At 45.2% G+C, this 18,314-nt stretch overlaps 1 protein-coding gene across 11 annotated transcripts in view; it reads left to right on the plus strand.

Moving 5' to 3' along the window:
- DEPDC5 (DEP domain containing 5, GATOR1 subcomplex subunit) overlaps positions 1–18,314 on the plus strand; it is a 1,004,325-nt gene that overhangs the window by 488,159 nt on the left and 497,852 nt on the right. For all 11 annotated transcript variants that reach the window (XR_011276224.1, XM_069619835.1, XM_069619836.1 and 8 more), the window contains one exon: positions 16,011–16,131. Coding sequence is in view for 10 of the 11 variants with exons in the window: in XM_069619835.1 (XP_069475936.1) it covers positions 16,011–16,131 (121 nt within the window). In the remaining variant the exon portion in view is untranslated. The remainder of the gene's footprint in view (positions 1–16,010; positions 16,132–18,314) is intronic.

The following is an 18,314-nucleotide window of genomic DNA, read 5'->3' on the forward strand; positions in this document are numbered from 1 at the left end:
CTTGCCACCTACTTCTACGGCCGTCCACCTTGGCTTCCTCGCCTCCTACTATCCTCACCACATCCCTCACAACATCCCCTTGTCACTTTCAACTGTACAGGCTCCCTTGCCTACTCTCACTACACTGACTACCTAGTCCGCCTCTTCCACCTTGCTGCCCTGGCCAATCACTGAGCCACATCTGGAGCCCTCTTGCGGCCCCTTCCATACTGACTCCCTTGCCATCGTCCACTATCCTGGCTCCCTTGTCATCCTTGCCTCCTCTGCCTCCTCCTACCTCTATTTCTCAGTCACCCTTACCGCTTACAGTGGGCCACTCTGTCCCCTGTAAGTCTTACAAAAGTGGCAACCTGCTCCATGTTGCTACACTAAACACTCGTTCTGCTGTCAAGCACTCCTCTGACATCGGCCACCTCCTTGAACTCATAGACCTTGATGTTCTTGCTCTTACTGAGACGTGGTTTAAGGACGACTCTGTCACAAGTTTTGACACACTTCTCCCTGAAGGCTACAAGATCCTCTCCGTGCCCAGGTCCAACAGGCCAGTAGGTCGAGTTGCCTTGATCTTTCCTGAGTGGATCCCTGCTTCTATTATTCCCACTCAGGTCTACTCCTCCTTTGAAAGCCTGGTCTGCAGACTCTCTCTCACCCCGTCTCCTCTCTTACTCTGGCCACCTTCTATCGGCCACTGGGCCAGTCCACCATCTTCCTCTCGGAATGGGCTGACCTGGCCTCTTCTCTCTTCTCCTCTTCCCAACTCCTCCTGCTGGGGGATCTTAACATCCATCTATCTTGACTCCCCGGACTCCTCAGGACCTTTCTGCCACCTGTGTGACTCCCTTGCTCTTTATTCTACCGCCTGGTCCAACGCTCACTGCTGGCCACACCTTGGATGCTCTCATCTCCACGGACATCCCACTCTCTTCTCCTCTCACTCCCACACTCTCTTGGACTGATCTATCTTTTCTCTCTACTCACTTGAAGCTCTCTTCTCCTTTTGCAATGACACACCCTACACCACCTCCTGCCTTCAAGGCCATCCGACCCATGAAAAGAGGGTCACTGGCTGCCTTTGCCTCTACCTACTAGCCTCCTTCTACTCCTGCGGCTGACTCACACCCTGATACAGCCCTCTCTAATTTTCACTGGTTCATCTCCAACACTCTTGGCATTCTTGCCCCCGTCATGAGGGTCTGACTGAAGCCTGCCAAAAAATGCAACTCTTTGTTCGACTCCTACCTGGCTGCCCTTAGACGCAAGGGCATGGCAGTGGAACGGAAATGGGTATTTCCAGGTACACCCTTTGACAAACTGGCCTGTCGCCTTTTTCAAAGGCAATATAGACTCTGCATCCGCTCCAAGAAAAGAGTCTACATTCCAGCCTGCATCTCTGCGGCATCGAACAATACAGCCGAATGTTTTAAAGTCTGCAGTGAGCTGGCCAACCCTACTGCAGCCACATCCTCTACTGCACCCACCAAGGCCCTTTACTCAACCCTGGCCACACATTCCACCTCCAAAACACAGGACATCCTGTCCTCACTCTCTTCTGCTCCCCCTCCTGCACCAACATCTATTGGGCCCCCTTTGGCCACCCCCACCCTTCACCCCTCTTCTCTCCTCCCTCTCCCCAGTCGCACCTGATGAGGTCTCTAGACTAGTCCAGTCTATGAAAGCCTCTTCCAACCAGGTGGAAAGGTGCCCCTCCAAAACCATCAAGGACAACATTGACATTCTCGCTCCAGCCTTGGCCGACCTCTGCAACCTCTCTTTTGCGACTGCAGTTTTCCCCCCTCCTCTTAAGCACTCTTGTGCACCTTCGCTCAAAAAACCCTCCACTGACACGTCTGTTCCTGCAAACTATCACCCAATCTCCATCACCCCTTTCCTGGAAAAAATCATGGACAAGCTGGCTTATCCTCCACACTGAATCTGTTGGTTGTCTCCATGACATCAGTCTGGCTTTAGAGCATCCAGAGGCACAGAAACTGCTCTTTTGAACACCTGTGAAGACCTGCTCTCAAATCTTGACTCTAACTCTCCCTCTGTCCTCATTCTTCTTGACCTCTCTTCTGCTTTCGACACGGTAAACCACAACACCCTGATCACCCGCCTCTGCGATACCCTGGGCATCACAGATCAGGCCCTGGGGTGGCTCACCTCGTTTCTCTCTGACCAGCCCTCCCAGGTGGAACTTGGGTCCTTTCTCTCCTCTATCACTCTCTCTACTTGTGGCATCCCCCAGGGATCTAACTTGTTCCCCTGGTTCTTCAATATCTACATGGCCCCATTGGCCCACAGAATCTCTACCTTTACCTCTAACTTTTAGTTACACACAGCTCTCTTCCAGGATATCCTCAGCCTCCTCCTCCTCCTCCTCACTCATCCCTGACTGTCTATCTGCAATTCCGTCTTGGTGTGCTGCTAACGATCTCTGCCTGAATGCCAGTAAGGCAGAGATTGTCCTCATTGGGACCCCTGCTCCCGCTTTCCCACTTTCACACTGGCCGGCCTCCCTTGGCCCTACACCCTCACCTACCAATGAGGCAAACATCTTGTAGTCATCCTCGACTCCACTCTCTCCTTCTCTTCGCACATCTCAGACATCTCCAAAAAGTCCCACTAATAACTGCACTTCTCCAGAGGTATTCTACCTTTTCTCACTTTTCCCCCAGAGGCTCACCACCTCGAGAGCCCTGATTCTCTTCAGGCTGGACTATTGCAACAGCCTCTTTATCAACCTCCCTACTTCTACTCTCCGTCCTCTGCAACTCATCCAGAACAGAACTGCAAGACTTATCCTTGGCCTCAAGCCCAGGGACCGCATCTCTCTGGTGCTTAAATCCCCCCCACTGGCTCTCCGTGGCTGCAATGATCAAGTTCAAGACCCTCTGCATAATCCACAAGGCTTTCTGGGGCCGGGGCCCACACTATCTACAATGCTCTCTTCCCAAATACTCTCCCTCTAGAGTCCTCTGCTCATTCCCCTCCAACTCTCTGCGGGTGAGCCGCTTTCACAAACAGAGATTTGAGGGTAGATATTTATCCTCTGCAGGTGCCTCCCTCTGAAACAGCCTCTTTGCCTCTCTCCATCTTGAGCCAGAGCACCTTAAGTTTCGGAAACTCCTCAAGACCTTCCTCTTCTCTTCCTCCTTCTCTCTCCCTCTACCCTGCTAACCTCCCTTCTTTTTCTCCACCTTCTGTCCTCCTTCTACTCCCTTACTCCGTTCAGTTTTTGCTGACTGGTTGCCTGGCTCACCTCCAGATCCTTACAGGTCCCAAGCCCCCCCGCCTGTCTTTGCACTTGCCTCCATGCCAATGCACTATGCACGCGTTCGAAGTGGGCGTACAAAGTGGCTGTTGGGCTGCTTCGTCTCTTGGATCCTGCGTCCTGGACTGCTTTTGAGTGTCAGCGTGTGTTGCCATCTGTGAGAAGAATCACAATTGCTGCCATAACGCGGCACTTTTGGATTTCCCTGGAGCCTCATAGAAATACCTTGCTCCACCTCCCGCCCTGCCCCAGCCCGCCTCCATAGACGCCACTTCCTACTAATAGCGAGGTGCGCGCGCATTCACGCGCGCGCGTTTGAAGTGGGCGTACAAAGTGGCTGTTGGGCTGCTTTATCTCTTGGATCCTGCGTCCTGGACTGCTCTCGAGTGTCAGCGTGTCTTGTCATCTGTGAGAGCAATCACAGTTGCTGCCGTAACGCGGCACTTTTGGACTTCCCTGGAGCCTCATAGAAGTAATTGGGCTAAAAGTTACTTGTACTGTTGTGTTACCGCGGCTCCAGTGGTTTAACTTGGTTTGTCCTTCCTCACTTTTCTGACCATATTCTTTCTGCTTCTTGCAGATACCTTGCTCCACCTCCCACCCTGCCCCCAGCCCGCCTCCATAGGCGCCACTTCCTACTAATAGTGAGGTGCGCGCGCATTCGCGCGCACGCGTTCCAAGTGGGCGTACAAAGTGGCTGTTGGGCTGTTGGGCTGTTGGGGTGAGAGGGTGGGGGTGTGGGTTTAATGGTTTAATGCTTATTTTCCACTTGAAAGTTAGGTTCATTAGCCCCAATATGTATTGTGTTCTATGAGACAGCTATACTGCTCGTGCAGTCGCTGCTTAAATAACAAATGGTTTCGAACTTACGTAGCGGGCGCGCACTTGGTCCCCCCCAGCCCTCCAAAACCAGGGCTGTCAAAACACCAAAAACATCAAGCCTGTCTCGAGCCTCTTCCTCAAATAGCTCTACTATGTCTGCATTAGCTGTAGCCTCTGGCTCTTCCGACAAGAATCCTTCTGTAGTAGCCAACGATCTGATTTGTCATGATGTCGCGTTTGCATATGCTCGCGCGCAAGCTGCAGCAAATCTCACTATATCACCACCCTTCTCTGATAAGGGCCCAATTCCGTTGGGCGGTTCGTTTCCCTCTGCATGCAAGAGTTTTCTCAGCATGCGTATGGATGCTCCGCTTAATGTGGAAGTTGGTGCCACAGAGGAATGCTCCACTGATGTAATGAATGTTTCACCTTCTGACAATTCCATTTTGGCACATGTGGTATTGGCAGCACTTGAGAAACGAGTACGTTTATCTATTGGTCCCTCCACACCTGTAACTTTACCTAGTGGTTGGAGGGCCAACGTACATTTACATTGTAAGGAGGATATCCCCGATAGCGACCCTATTAATCCTCCTCTAATAGAATGTTCCAAGAAAAAGCTCCCGAACTTTTCATCATCTAGTCCTTGTCATGTCCCAACATTAAATATTCCACCTTCACCGTCGATCCCAGTGCTAAACCTCCCTTTTTCACCAGCTTCTAAAGCTGCGGCTTATCCGCTAGGCTTTGATGTACTCGAGCCCTCTGAGGACATGCAATAGCTGGAAGCATTATACCCTGTCTTGACACGGATATTCAATTTATTGGACAGAGCGCACAACTACACTCACTATGAAATTAGGGATTGTAAAGCATCTCTCACGCAGATTCTTCTCAAAATATATAAATTGGAAGGGTACATTTTTGCGGACACATTACGTTGTGAAGGAGGGTGTCACTTTACGTCATCGGCACCCACTCCCTGCAGTGTGTCCACCTTCACTCAAACTGACTCTCCTCAAGATTTCGCACAGCTTCCTATAAGTCATGAGGTTCCCTCCACCACTTACACTTTTCCACAGTCATTTGCTGAAACAGGGGCCACTAAGCAACGCCACTCTTTATGTCAAATTCTTACTCACTCTCAATTATGCCAAATGGTTGTGGCTCATTCCAAATAAATAGAGCAGTTATTGTTCTTCCTCCAAGCCCACCCTGAAGAACAGGCAGCAGTGCCTCCCCCGTGGGTAGAGGCAAAAGAGATGTGCGAAACGTTGCATCCTGACAGTCCTACAGCTTTAACAAATTTGATAGAAACAAATGCTCAGAATCTCCCTCCCGCCCCTGACATGGTAGAGACCAAGAGTGATGCGCACCCTTCCGATGCGGGTCACTGCTTTGTTTCACGTAAGGAGAAGAGACTCATCTTTCTGGCTCTTAAAAGAAAAGCTTTGGACAGAAAGAATCGTCAGGGTCTAGCTCAGCTGTAACAATAAATAAAAGCAATGAATCTAAAAACTCAAAGAAAAAAAACTTTCCGTTGTGGTTGCATCTGATGTGGATGCGCTCGCTCAATGTGGTATTAGTGATGAGCTGGGCATCAATATCGATGAACTATCGACAGACAGTAAGAATGCGCTTCAACATCTAAGCCTTGTGGACCAGCAGGCCATCATGGGAGGCTTTGAATCTTTGCTTAACAATAAGAAAATACTCAAGCCCATTATTGACTTGGGTAAGCCTGATATTGTGCCTCTCTCCAACGCACAACCGCTTACCCAGGGCAAAGGGTCCTTGACGCTGCAAACACATTTACCTGCATTTTATAAGACGATTGAAAATAAAGTTGCTTTGATAGGGAAGGGAGACACAAGGTCTCCTATAGATGTCGTCCCTAGCACGACTTCTACGTCAACCATTTTGGCCTCCCAACCAAACAATGGAAATTAAACTGCTCTCCTTTCCAGTGCGCCATTGGTTCCTTCTTCCCCGCCATTAGAGCAATTGTTGGACGTGCACTCAACACACAATATGTCGGGAGTGCAAACATCACGCCCACATAGCTTGTCCATAGAAAATGTGTTGCCATCAGACAAAGATGTAGGTAATTCCTCGACCATTATAGGCTGGGTGTCAGATGCAGAAATCAATGGCGAAAAGCGCCTAAATCGATCGCGCTTCTTCAAGCATTTAGCAAAATTCCTGCTTTAAAAACTCTTAAAACCTCAGGCATAGAATGGGTCACCTTGCCAGCAATTCACAATTATCGCGTGGTATGCAAGGTTCACTCGACTATTATCACTGATTTGGTAATGCAATATCAACGTGAATTGCAAAGCATTGGTTTAACTCCCCACCCTTTCGATTCAATTGATGATGTGATTTGCTTTAACGAAATGCCGCTCCCTATCACCATTGTGCCTTCTCCAAAGGACAATATGCCTGATGTACAGGTTTGAGTCAAAGCTGCTGTAATCGCTCAGTTTGTCAGCCTCTCTAACATTAGTAAGGATTGGTCTTGGTTGTCCTCCCTAGCTATCACCTTGAACCCCGCCATGGACCACACCCCCAAGTAAGAGGAACTCCTCTTTGACGCTTTTATCGTGGAATTCTTGTGGGTATATGAACTTGTACACATGGCTAAAGAATTTACCTTCAAATTTTGTGTGTGATGTAATTTAATGCCAGGAAACAATGTGTGTAAAAAAACTAATGCTGCCAGGATTTATTGTACATCAAATTTTGGCCAAATATGGGATTTAGGGGCGGCCATATGGCTGCTTGGCCATAGGTATTAACTCAAATCTGAACATCAATATTTGAAATGTCTACACATTTTCTGCAGCAATGGCTTTATTGGTAACCCTAAATGATGCTCCTGCTATCCCATACCTTATAATCTCTCTCTAACTATCACAACCCAGCTCTCTTAAAAATTGAAAGTGCGTTTCATGAACTTGACAGTTTGTTTGAAGTAGTCCTGTCTCAATATCCAGCATGTCGAATTATATTGGGGAGAGATTTTAATGCGCTTTGCTCTGAGGCTCCATCTGGTTCGTACCGGGCAGACCATTCTACTCCAGTGTCATTTAGAGGGCGACGATTGCTAAAGTATTTGGCCTCGTGGGAGATATCATTTCTATCTTTTGATGCTGGGGTCTCTTGTTATACATGGAGGAGGGCCGCGATTGATTCATGCATCGATCATTACGCCATATCTGACAATTTGCAGGACAAGTGTAGCACAATTTCAATTCTCGACCTCGGTTTGGGTGACCACCGCATGATCAAATTGGTAATTGATGTAAGTGTCGAAGGTTTGAGAATCGTTCCCCTCCAAATGATTCTTGAAGGGGATCGTCCTGGTATATCTATTCATTGGAACTCCAAACTTTGCGATAGGATTAATGGCATGATTGCTGCTCGGATACATTACTTTGAGGAAACTTCCAATTTTCCCTCTACCAGTGAGCTTAAGGCCGAGCTGTATTGTCGTGTTATTAAAGATGTGTTAGCAAACCTCCTTAAAACAATTACGCTAGATTTGTTTTACACTGGGGGTGCGGGCAGTAAAGTGATCTCAGAGGCTAAAAATCGCAAAAATGTTGCTTTACGCCATCTTCGAAAGGGACTCCTCTCAACAGAGGATTATTTGCAACAAAAAAAGGTTATCAACAATGCCTATCACAATAAATGCTTAAATCATAAGCATTACCTTCACAATCTGAACAATCAAAAAATGCTTGCTACCCTTTGCCTTAATGACAGACGCTCTACGTGGGCTGCTCAGTGCGGATAATAATTGTCTTCCCACTGCCCAGGTTTCGACAATATCTGCATTCACCTGCAAGGCATTTTTTACATCTAAATTTTGCTTACCTCTTACTTTGAAGAACGCCAAGTTAAAAGAGGTTTGCAATCCCATCGACCCAATTCCATCTTGGTCTAGCACTGATATTGAATGTGCAATTTACGGTTTAAAGTATTGTAAAGCTGCCGGCCCAGATGGCATTCCTTCTTGCATACTAAAGCATAATCCAATGCTCTGGGCGGGAATCTTAAAGAGTCAAATTGATAACATTCTATTAAGTTTAACTATTCCCTCTTCTTGGGTATGCTCAATCATTGTCCCTCTGTACAAAAAGCGCCCTACCTCTGACCCTGCCAACTATCGCCCTATTGCTCTTATTGACGCAGCTGCTAATGTTTTTGCAATCTTGTTTCTTCGCGATTTGCATCTCTTTCTAAAACAGTATAATATCCCCTCCAAGTTTCAAATTGGTTTTCGGGCGCAGGTGGGGACTGCTCTCAATGCACCCATAATGGCGCATATTCTTGCTAAAACAAAGGTCCCAGATTCGGGCCCCCTGTCCATGACAGCTATAGATCTTAAAGCAGCCTTTAATTGTGTTATTCGTGAACTTCTGTGGGGAAAAATGGTTCTCATGGGAATTCCTCCCCAGTTAATTTTTCTCATTGCAAAGTTGCATCATAACAATGCATATTTTGTCAGGGTCAATCATAAGGGTGCTACAATCGATGCCATTCCAATTGCGGTTGGTGTAAAGCAGGGCTGCAATTTAGCAGCCACTTTATTCAACCTCTACCTTTGTGGTATTAATGAAATTTGGTTTAAGCAAATTACTTATCCCGCGAGGCTGGGCCACTTAAAAATCCAGTGGCTCGCCTTCGCGGATTGCATTGTTATCTTCGATCGCACCCCTTTTGGCCTACAAGCTAAATAGAAAATGTTTGCTACCTATTGCACTGAGCATAATCTCCATTACAATGTGGAAAAATCACACATTTTCTATCTTTAAGAACCTCAGGAGGAATTCCTGTAAGTGGAAATGGACTATTGATAATATCCCTATTCCAAGGGCTGCTACTGTTCGCTATCTTGGGTACACAATTTCTGACACGAATTCAAATATGAGGTGGAAGGAGGAATTGAACTTAAAAGCAGTATCTCTTGGTACCCAAATGCATATGGTTTATACCAAATTTTGTAAATTCTCATTAATTCCCTTAATTGAATTTTATATTTTAAAAGTTGAAGCCTTTATCTTGTATGCCCTAGACATGTGTCTCGCCGACGTTAGTCAATTTCTTGATCACTTGCAAGGCAAGCTTTGGAAGGGGACACTACGTCTTGCTAAATCCTTGCCGAATCCAGTACTTAGACAGGCGCTGGCTCTCACATCATTGTTTGCTCGATACAACTGGAGACTTTTAGCACATTTTTGCAAAATTTTTATTCCCTCCTCGAAACTCCTTATATGAGCACTTAGACTTATGCTCCTTGACTCCAATCCTCCATCCTTGGCTAACTACCAAGATAAAATGATCTTATTGCTCAACGAAATTGCTCTCACTCCCACCGATTTGGAATATCGTTTGGTGTATGTGAAACTCTGTTTGTTCGAATATGATTGGTGAAAAACCCTTAATGCCATAGAAGCCTTTAAACTCTACAAAGAAGCAGCAAGGCTCAGCACAGGAAGACTCCCTCATAAACTTTACTGAGTTCAATTCCCTTGCCATAAAGCTAGAGATATTTATTTGAGGTTTAAGTTGAACCAAATGCACACGCTCGTTAGAACAAAGAACTGGTTCCTGCAAGAGGAATCTCATTCTAGTTAAGGCTGTAGATTTTGCATTAACCCCAATGAGCCTGAAACTATAAAGCACTTAGTCATCTATTGGGCATATTTTGAAAACATTCATATTCAACTTATTGGAATTGAAAGGAGGGGTACAACGCCAATACAAAGGGAATGGTTTTGGGTCTCCTCTATGTGGGGCACTTGTATTAAAACAATATTGTTGCTAACCAGTTTCCTTAAAATTATTAATCAGGAATTAGAAAATAAGTTGCATTCTGTTTGATAGCTTTGGACATGCACACTACTGTTTTATCCCTATTACAAAAAATGTGTCACGAGCTTTAAAATAATACCATGTAAATGGATACTGTTCTCCTTTAATTTCTGTGAGTTTTAGCTTCCCACTAATATTGCAGTTGACTGTATACGCATTCATTGTATATATCTATGCACTTATGTTATGTATTCAGATTTGAAAAAAGGAATATGCATTGTTTTTGGGGATTTCAAACTAACTTTGGATGAAAAGAAAAATTTTATATATGTTGCAAATTTTAAGTGTAAATCTAAACGAAAAATGTTGTAAAAGTGTGTTAATCAAACTAAAAACAACGTTTTGAATTAAAAAAAATGTAAAAAAATGCACTATGTTCAGCATTACTGCACTTTCTGCTTACGCTCCATGAGCGAGGCAACCTTTCTGCACTTAACCGAGGGCACTGTCGGACTGGCCACGTTGTCTCTCTGCCCCCAGCGCTCTTCCTCGCACCTTTGTCTGTTTGCATAAGTTACCTAAATGTACTCGGACTAGTAAGTTTGTCTATCCTGTTCCCCCCACCCCACCTTTTTGTTCTGTTTCCCACCCTAGCTGGGTCGAAACTGTAACAACTCATGCACTTGCACTAGGAGAAACGCTGTCGGGTCTAGTATGCTAGTTTCTCTGTTCAGATCATTCGGAAACTTCAAGGCCTAAGAATGACTACTGTATTCCCTTGTTCCCTTCCCACTTTGAAGCACTCCACCTGTGTATAAGCGCTGTATAAATAAGCAATAAATAAAAAGAAATAAATAAAAAGAAATGCTCATTCCCCTTCTTTTGATAGGGCCAATGTCAGCTATTAATAAGCTAGCCAACCTAATATACTTGACAGCGTTAGAACATCAGAAAACAAAGTATATTGCTTATGGCTGTACTTCAAGTATTTGGAAACCTAATATGCTTGGAAAGATTCAAACATCTGACAATGCAAAGTATACTACATATGGCTCTACTTCAAGTATTGGCAAATTTAATCCACTTCACAAGACTGAAACATTAGAGAATGTAAAGTATGCCACATCTGCCTTTATTCTGTGTACTGAGAAGAAGATGATGAACAGGATTCAAAGAATCACTCTGGAGAAGCAGAGTGAATGCTCTAGCTCTTCAACGAATGCGTTTGGCCCAAAGCATTTCCATTTTCAAGCACCGGAGTTTAAACACACCACAGCTGAGATGCGAGGAGAGACCTTTGGTCAGGGTTTCCACGCCTGACACTGGGCTCAAATTCTCAGCTCACTATTTGTTGCCAGGAAGGCTTTGGCAGCCTTATTGGACCAAGCACTATGGTCCGCAGAGATTACTTCACCACTCGGTAATGGCAGCCTTTGTTTCAGATTTCAATCCTAAAATGGTGATTGACAACCCTTTTGGCTTATTTAAATGGCGAGCAGCTAGATGTCATGTCTTTCAATCACGCTAATTCTATGTGTGTTGCAACGGAGGACCATTGTAGCCTGTCCCAAGACCCTGCAAGGATCCAGAGGAACATTTCTCTTGTTCATGAGTGCTGCAGAAGACTGGAAACGCTGATTGCCACTCGATCCTCACTACGGATAATATCAGGTATTTAGTTTCATTCTGTTCACAAGACTACTCTTCTCTGTATGACTACAACCACAGGCTCAATACTTTACTATCCACTGAGCCGAACCCGGGGCGAGCGTACACCTTTCCTGTCCTTGTCCTTTCACCCAAGGATTGAAAGCTTCTTTTTCACAACACTGTTGCTACAGTGTTGTGTAGTCTCCCAGCAACAGCGTACTGACTATCCGCATCAGGTACTCATACTCTTTGAGGGAATTTAAAGGGAAATAACAAACAATACTGCCTACTAGTAGTTACCTCGTTTCATTCTACCCCACTTGCTGCAGCTCTTCAAGCAGAAGACCTGCTCGCCTGAATCTCCTCTGCACTCCAGATTCATACCACACCTGGATGGGATTCGAAGGGTGTTTTGATATTCAGTCAGAGCTCCCTTCCTTTCTCTGGCCTGGAGCATTTACTTCATGTTTTCCGCAGACTTGGTCTGTATACGTTCATGACAACTGTCTTCCAAGGAGGAAGCAGGTGAGCTGTGCAGCGGGGGAGCAGAGGAGAGCCAGCAGAGGGAAGCGGCGAGCAGAGGAGGAGAACCCAAACGTGGTCCAGGAAGGAAGGACTGCTCGGGCTGCTGTTGAGAAAAACCTCCTGGCATCCAGAGCACCATCGAAGCTTCCTTGAGAGAGGATGACCACCGGGGAGTAGCAGACATCTGCAGAGCCGCTGCAGACCGCGTCTGAGCCTTGAACGCTACCGGAGCCTCAAGAGATGCAGCATCTGCTTGTGAAATGCTGGTACCTGTCAAGAAGAAGCAAACAGGTATGCAGGTTGCCCGAGAGGTGCTGGAGGTCCGGGGGAGCAATGGGGTGAAGGCGGAAGCTAGAAAAAGAGGCTCTGGGACCCTCGAAATGAAGTGCGAGTCTGGGACCCACACCCATATGAGAAACAGAAACAAAACCAATCAGAATAATGCGAGTTTGGAACCTGCACCCAAAGAATGACAGTCCATGAGAGGACAAAGGTTTGGCAGGAGTGTATACCAAGCCAGTTTGAATATTGCAAGTCTGGGACCCGCACCCAAAGGAGAGAAGTACATGAAAGGATAACTGCTTGGTAAGTAAAGACTATATAAGTGAAACAAATCCAATGCTTGGTAAAAGGGGTGTGCCATGTCGATGGGATAAACAGTAAAAATACAAAGAGCATATTCTTGTGAACTGCCTACTGACCGTTGTATAGGAAAATACAGGTCTGAGAGGCCCCAGAAGTAGAGAAGCACTACAAGAAGGAATCTAGGGGAAAGGATTACAACCCAACCTTTGAGTCCTACACTTTTGAACATTTCTTTATTTTTATCACTTTTGATTAACCGAGAGACTGGGAACATTTCTGTTGGTTGGATCTACAAAGAATAGTTTACTTTGGGAAGCGATCATCCTTGCACAGTTGGTTTAAGTTATTAGTGTTAGGGACAGAGGTAGGCTTTTTGAGACACGACGGTGACAGACTTTATAGTTTTGGACATTCTGACAATTTCCTTAGTTTTTTTAGAGGCAGAAAACCCCTCTTTGTTTTCGGGCAAAGAGGCATTTTCCAACCCTTTTTCATATAATTTTTTCTGCCCAAAAACATGCCACTGTTGTGTCCGAGCCTTACTTCTACACCCTCACAGTCCCAGAATGTTCCAAATTGTGTTGATCATGTAATTTACCCAATGCTGATTTAACATGTATGTCATTGTAAACCAGTTAATTCTTTTCGGTTTGATGTTTGGAATGTACGGCAAAATATGATGGACATTACTTGTATTGGCTCTCCTGAACGTTTCAACCTATTTACTACCATTGACTTTTCAACCATCCCTAGCAGTTGGAAAACCCCTAAGAAATTATTCATTGTAACTTGGTGGAATTTTGTCTGATACACTTGCAGAACTGAAAAATGTATCGCTAAATCTATTCCTGAATATGAAAAATGTTGTTTGAAATGGTCTATCTTTCACATATTACCAGAGTGTTCTAATCTTATTATTCCACCTGGGCATCTTGTAAAATGTATGAATGCTTCTGAACCTCCATGAAAGCATTAGTTTCCCCCACCCCCTTTTTTCTCCCCTGATTCTGTTTTGGTGTTGTCCCTTATATAGTTAAACTCTTTAGTACTGTTTGTTGTTTCAGCACCATAGTTATAGTCTTCTCTATGATTGAAAATGCAAAAATATAGATGACTTCTTTCAATAATTCATAATATTTTGTAATTATTCAAAAGAAGTAAGAAAAAATGCTCAGGTAGAATTATATGCTATTCTAAAATTGATAATTCCTTTATTTGGTTATGTATTAGGCACATTTAAAGTATCGTATAGTATAAGATAATTTCAGCTTCCACATTAATTATTTAATATGTATCATTGTATTATGACTGTTAAATTAATAAAAATATACATTTTTAAAAAAAGCTGGTTTGGAGCTATGCACAGTATTTTCATGTGCCAGCCTTGGATGTGAGTCCCCCAATACTTTACAAGTTCAGTTTGCCACATGTAAAATAGTGTATATTGTTATCCTTGTGTATGAGGAGTCCTAGGGGCAGGGGGCGGTGTGAGAAACCAGAATGTGTCTCACCCGCTAGTCCCTGGGGATCTGTCATCCAGGTGGCCAGGACATTGCCATCGCTTTTTGAATCAGTTCCCGGGGGTGGTACTGTCCTTGGCTCTTACAACAAAGCAGCACCAGCAAAGTCAGCTCAGCCGGTGAGTCAGGGAGACTGATAGGCTGGTCTGCTATGTTCAAAACATGATTGCAAGCGGCAACATTGTATGAAGAAATCTGCAATGAACAGAGTCTGAGGCGTATGTGATGAGCAAAAGGAATATCATTGAACATCCAAGGAGTGACTGAACTTTTGAAGGCAAGATAGATTTCATATACAGAGACGTCCGGCACCAGGTGGTTGCTCATTCGAAGGTCTCTGTTAGGTATCCAACTGAGAGTGTAAAATTGTGAACTGTAATTCGAAGTGGTCATGCAACGGGTCAAGCTAAACCCTGTGCTCCTTTGAAAGTCTTCGATAGCTAATACGAACTGCAATTGGCCCGAGACTGGCTAAGGGAGCCAATTGGCCCGAGTCCGGCTGAGGGGGATCCGGGGAGAACTGTGAGTCACCCGAGAAAAGATATTCTATAGGCATTGGAGAGGAAGATCTGAGCCCGGAAGAGGGGGATCCAAAGTAAAGACTGTGATATAAAAGGGATTTGAGCCCGGCTGAGGGGGATCCAGGGTGAAGAGTGAATCGCTCGACTTGAGTACTTGTAAAGGATTTTTAGTTTGTTTTGGTACATCAGGACCTCTGAATCAGTAGACTTTGATAACTTGAGACTTGGGCACAGAATGCCCTGATGTTGGTAATGGAACTGTGTCCTTGTGCCGAAGAAGCCCGAGAGTGTGCTATGCTCATGTGAACCTCCTTGTCCCGTGCTGAAAAGGTGGGGAAGGGAGGCCAATGGCCTAAACATCCTGACTTATCTTTTTGTGAAGACTTTGTTTCATGAACATTACCCCCACACTAGTTGTGCTTAGCGGTAAGGATTGGCAATAGGTTTTTTAGTATAGGCCCTTTTATTTTGACAAGACTACACTAGGACTGCACTATTATTATTTGATGGTCGTAGCTTGCTCCCATAAGTTGATTTAGGGCTAGATAGGCGTTTATCACACCTTTGTTAAAGTTCAATAAACACCCTTGAGCTGTGATCACTTGTGTCTGTCTTACTTTGATACAATGCCTTCCTTACAGCGGTGTTTCCTTTACCCCTCTCTGGTATTGGCATAGTGGGGAGGGGGGCTTCCCTTAGCCACCAGGGTCACACTGAACAAACTTTTCAAGCCACCTCAAAGTGACTGTCTCAGAGGGCAGATTAACGTTTGCATTATAGGGTCCTGTAAGTCCCATTTATAGTGTTTTTTTTCCCTGCCTCATCACGCTCACATTGACCATGTACTTACACTTATGCAATTTAAGCAGTGCATTAGTAGATGCGCTGATGCGCTACTAAGTGTATGACTTCATGTGCCCTGTTTGCTAAGCGTTTGCAAATGCAAAGATGATTAGTTGCAAGAATGCAGTTTTCTACAACAGCTGTTGCACTATCGCAGTACTGTTCAATAAATGTTTGCCCTTTCAGTTTTTAAGCTGTGATTTATAAGCATAAAATGAAGAGCTTAATTAACAGATCCTATTGCCAGTTATTTCAACCATAAAGACTTGTTTTCAAACACTTTTGAGACAGTGTTGCACTGTTGTTGCAGTTGGGTGTTTGGTTTTATCTAATAATTTGCATGGTGTGTTGATGTTTGTTCTGTCTTGTTTCTTTATCTTTTCCTATGATGTTATCTAACCGCTTTTCCAACTTAGCTTCTGCATTTTTATTATATTTTCTCCTGCTGTCCAGCATTAGGATCACCAAAAGATTCTGAAAATGCCCTTCCTATACAAGTCGATTATGATGGGTATGATGCACAGGTTTTCCGCCTTCCTGGTCCATCCAGAGCCCAGCGACCCACCACCTTCAGGTACAATGTGTGGGAGTGTGTAACTCTGCGTCCTGATTTTAATTGCAAATATTCTGTTTCCTGGGCTGGAAAACACTCCTATTCTCTACCTTTTCGCTTTGGAGAGCCACAAGACTCGTTCCGTAGCCCGCTGCTTTTCTCGTTTATACAATTCCTTGTGCTTCCATTATTCCATTAGGTTCAGTGCTGCTATGGGAGGCTGCAAAAGGGAATCGAAAGAATAAATGACTTGCTTGTCAGAATTTTCTTTTCTGAATAAATATTCCTTATCACCTCCAAACCTGTTCCTCTTGGTGCTTAGCTAGTGCACCTCCTGTTTTGCTGTCTCTCAGCTGCTGAGTGCTATTGACAACTGGGGTAGTTGAGCATGGTTGGCTCCATATGTATACTAGCACAACCTCACATCTAGAATGAGGAGCGTGTAACGGAGCCATGCTGCACCCCCTGGTGGCTGGAAAAGTTTCTGAAGACAGCTAGTGTTGGAAAAGGTATATCTAAAATGAGGCATCTGTGGGAGGAAGGACTAATCCATCTGAAAGGGCATTAGTCTTCATTTTGACCTATCTCTTTCCTTTTCTCAAATGTCTATTCTTGCCCTTTCTTATCACTATCAGCTGCACAACATTTTCAAGAGCCGTCCATTTCTTACTTTTTCTTCAGCTACAACTCTAAAACTTTATTTGGTGTTTTAACATATTAATTACTGTTCTTTCCGTCTTGTTGACCTACCTGCCTATGCCTGTGCACTGCTTCAATTCTTTGTCACAGATGACCTTAAGAAACTCACAATTCTGATAGGTGGTTCAAAGGTATTTACTGTCAAATCTTTCATATGTTTGTTGCCCGGATTTTGAGACACTAGGGCAATTTGACAAAGATGGTGTTCAGTGGATTGCTTTTCTCCCGCAGATTCCTCATCTTGATAGATATCCATCATGCAGCTCTACTGCTTGGAAATGTTTTGTCAGGGAACCTCGACTTGGCCGTCGATCTATCTTGCTCGGCTCTCGATCATCGGCTCGGGAAGTGATGTCAGACGTTGTGTATATATAGCATGTCACTATGCCCCATGCTTCACTTCCTTTTTTCCGCGCACTTGCACGCTGCATCTGGAAAACGACTCGAGTTTACTCAATGTTTCTTTTGTACCAAATGGTATGTTTTCCTCAGAAAACCTCAACGCAATGTCGTCTCGCCGGGTTTCGGGCTTCAAACGATGCTGCGATTGCGAGGCCACAATGTGTGTAACCGACCCCTACAACGTCTGTCTGTGGTGTCTAGGTGCTGGTCATGACACTGAGGCCTGTGCGTTGTGTGCAAAAAGTGCAGCCGAAATCCTTACGTGAGAGGGGCAGAAAACTGGCTTTGGGCTGACCATCCCCCAAATCCTTGGCGCGGTCTCTCGTCCGGTATTCTGAGGCCAAGACTGAGGAGCCCAACCCCAACAAGGCGAAAGAACGACATTGCAAGAAGACCAAGAAACTGGGCCATTCCTCGTCGTTCTTGCAGAAGAAGCAGTACCATCGACGCAAGTCCAGCTCGTTGTCGGAATGAGGTAAGCCTTCGGGGGTGGGGGGTTTTGGCGACCACTCGGGAAGAGTGGGAACGTTTTAAATCTTCTATGCTCGAAATGTTTAAACAGCAAGTTGCTGTAGATGCGGTTCTGGCCCCCAACCAGCAAGCTTTGGTGGCAAAACCAGCACTCGGTGTTCCCGACCCCAAGCCGGCCACCCGTCAATGGCGTCGATGTCGAAAACACCTTCGGGCTTCACGGCATCCATCGGTTGTCCGAGCGTCCCCCGAAAGAACCATTGCATCGAAACCCGCTTTGGCTTCTAAGCCTATTCCGTCGGTGGTCAAGCCCTCTGGTATGGTTCGTTTGTGCCATTGTCAAGATCATTTTTTTTTTTTTACTCTTTGCAGTCCATTTTCGGCATCGATGACCCCGATGATCAAGTCGACTCTGTTTACACGGGAATCGGCGGCATCGATTATTTCGACGACCAGGACGATTTATTTTCCCTGGCTCAATGTTTACAGGACTCTAGTGGACTGGATACTTCTCAGACCTTGAGTTGCAGCAAAACCAGCCCTATACTCGTGCTAATGTCACGTTCAGGTCTCTGGTTGACAGGGTTGTTGACACTCTTGGGTTGAAGGTGTCTACCACATTGCTTCCAGGG

The sequence above is a fragment of the Ambystoma mexicanum genome, chromosome 10 (genome assembly GCF_040938575.1).
Source record: "Ambystoma mexicanum isolate Mex_15411 chromosome 10, UKY_AmexF1_1, whole genome shotgun sequence".
Taxonomy (NCBI): domain Eukaryota; kingdom Metazoa; phylum Chordata; class Amphibia; order Caudata; family Ambystomatidae; genus Ambystoma; species Ambystoma mexicanum.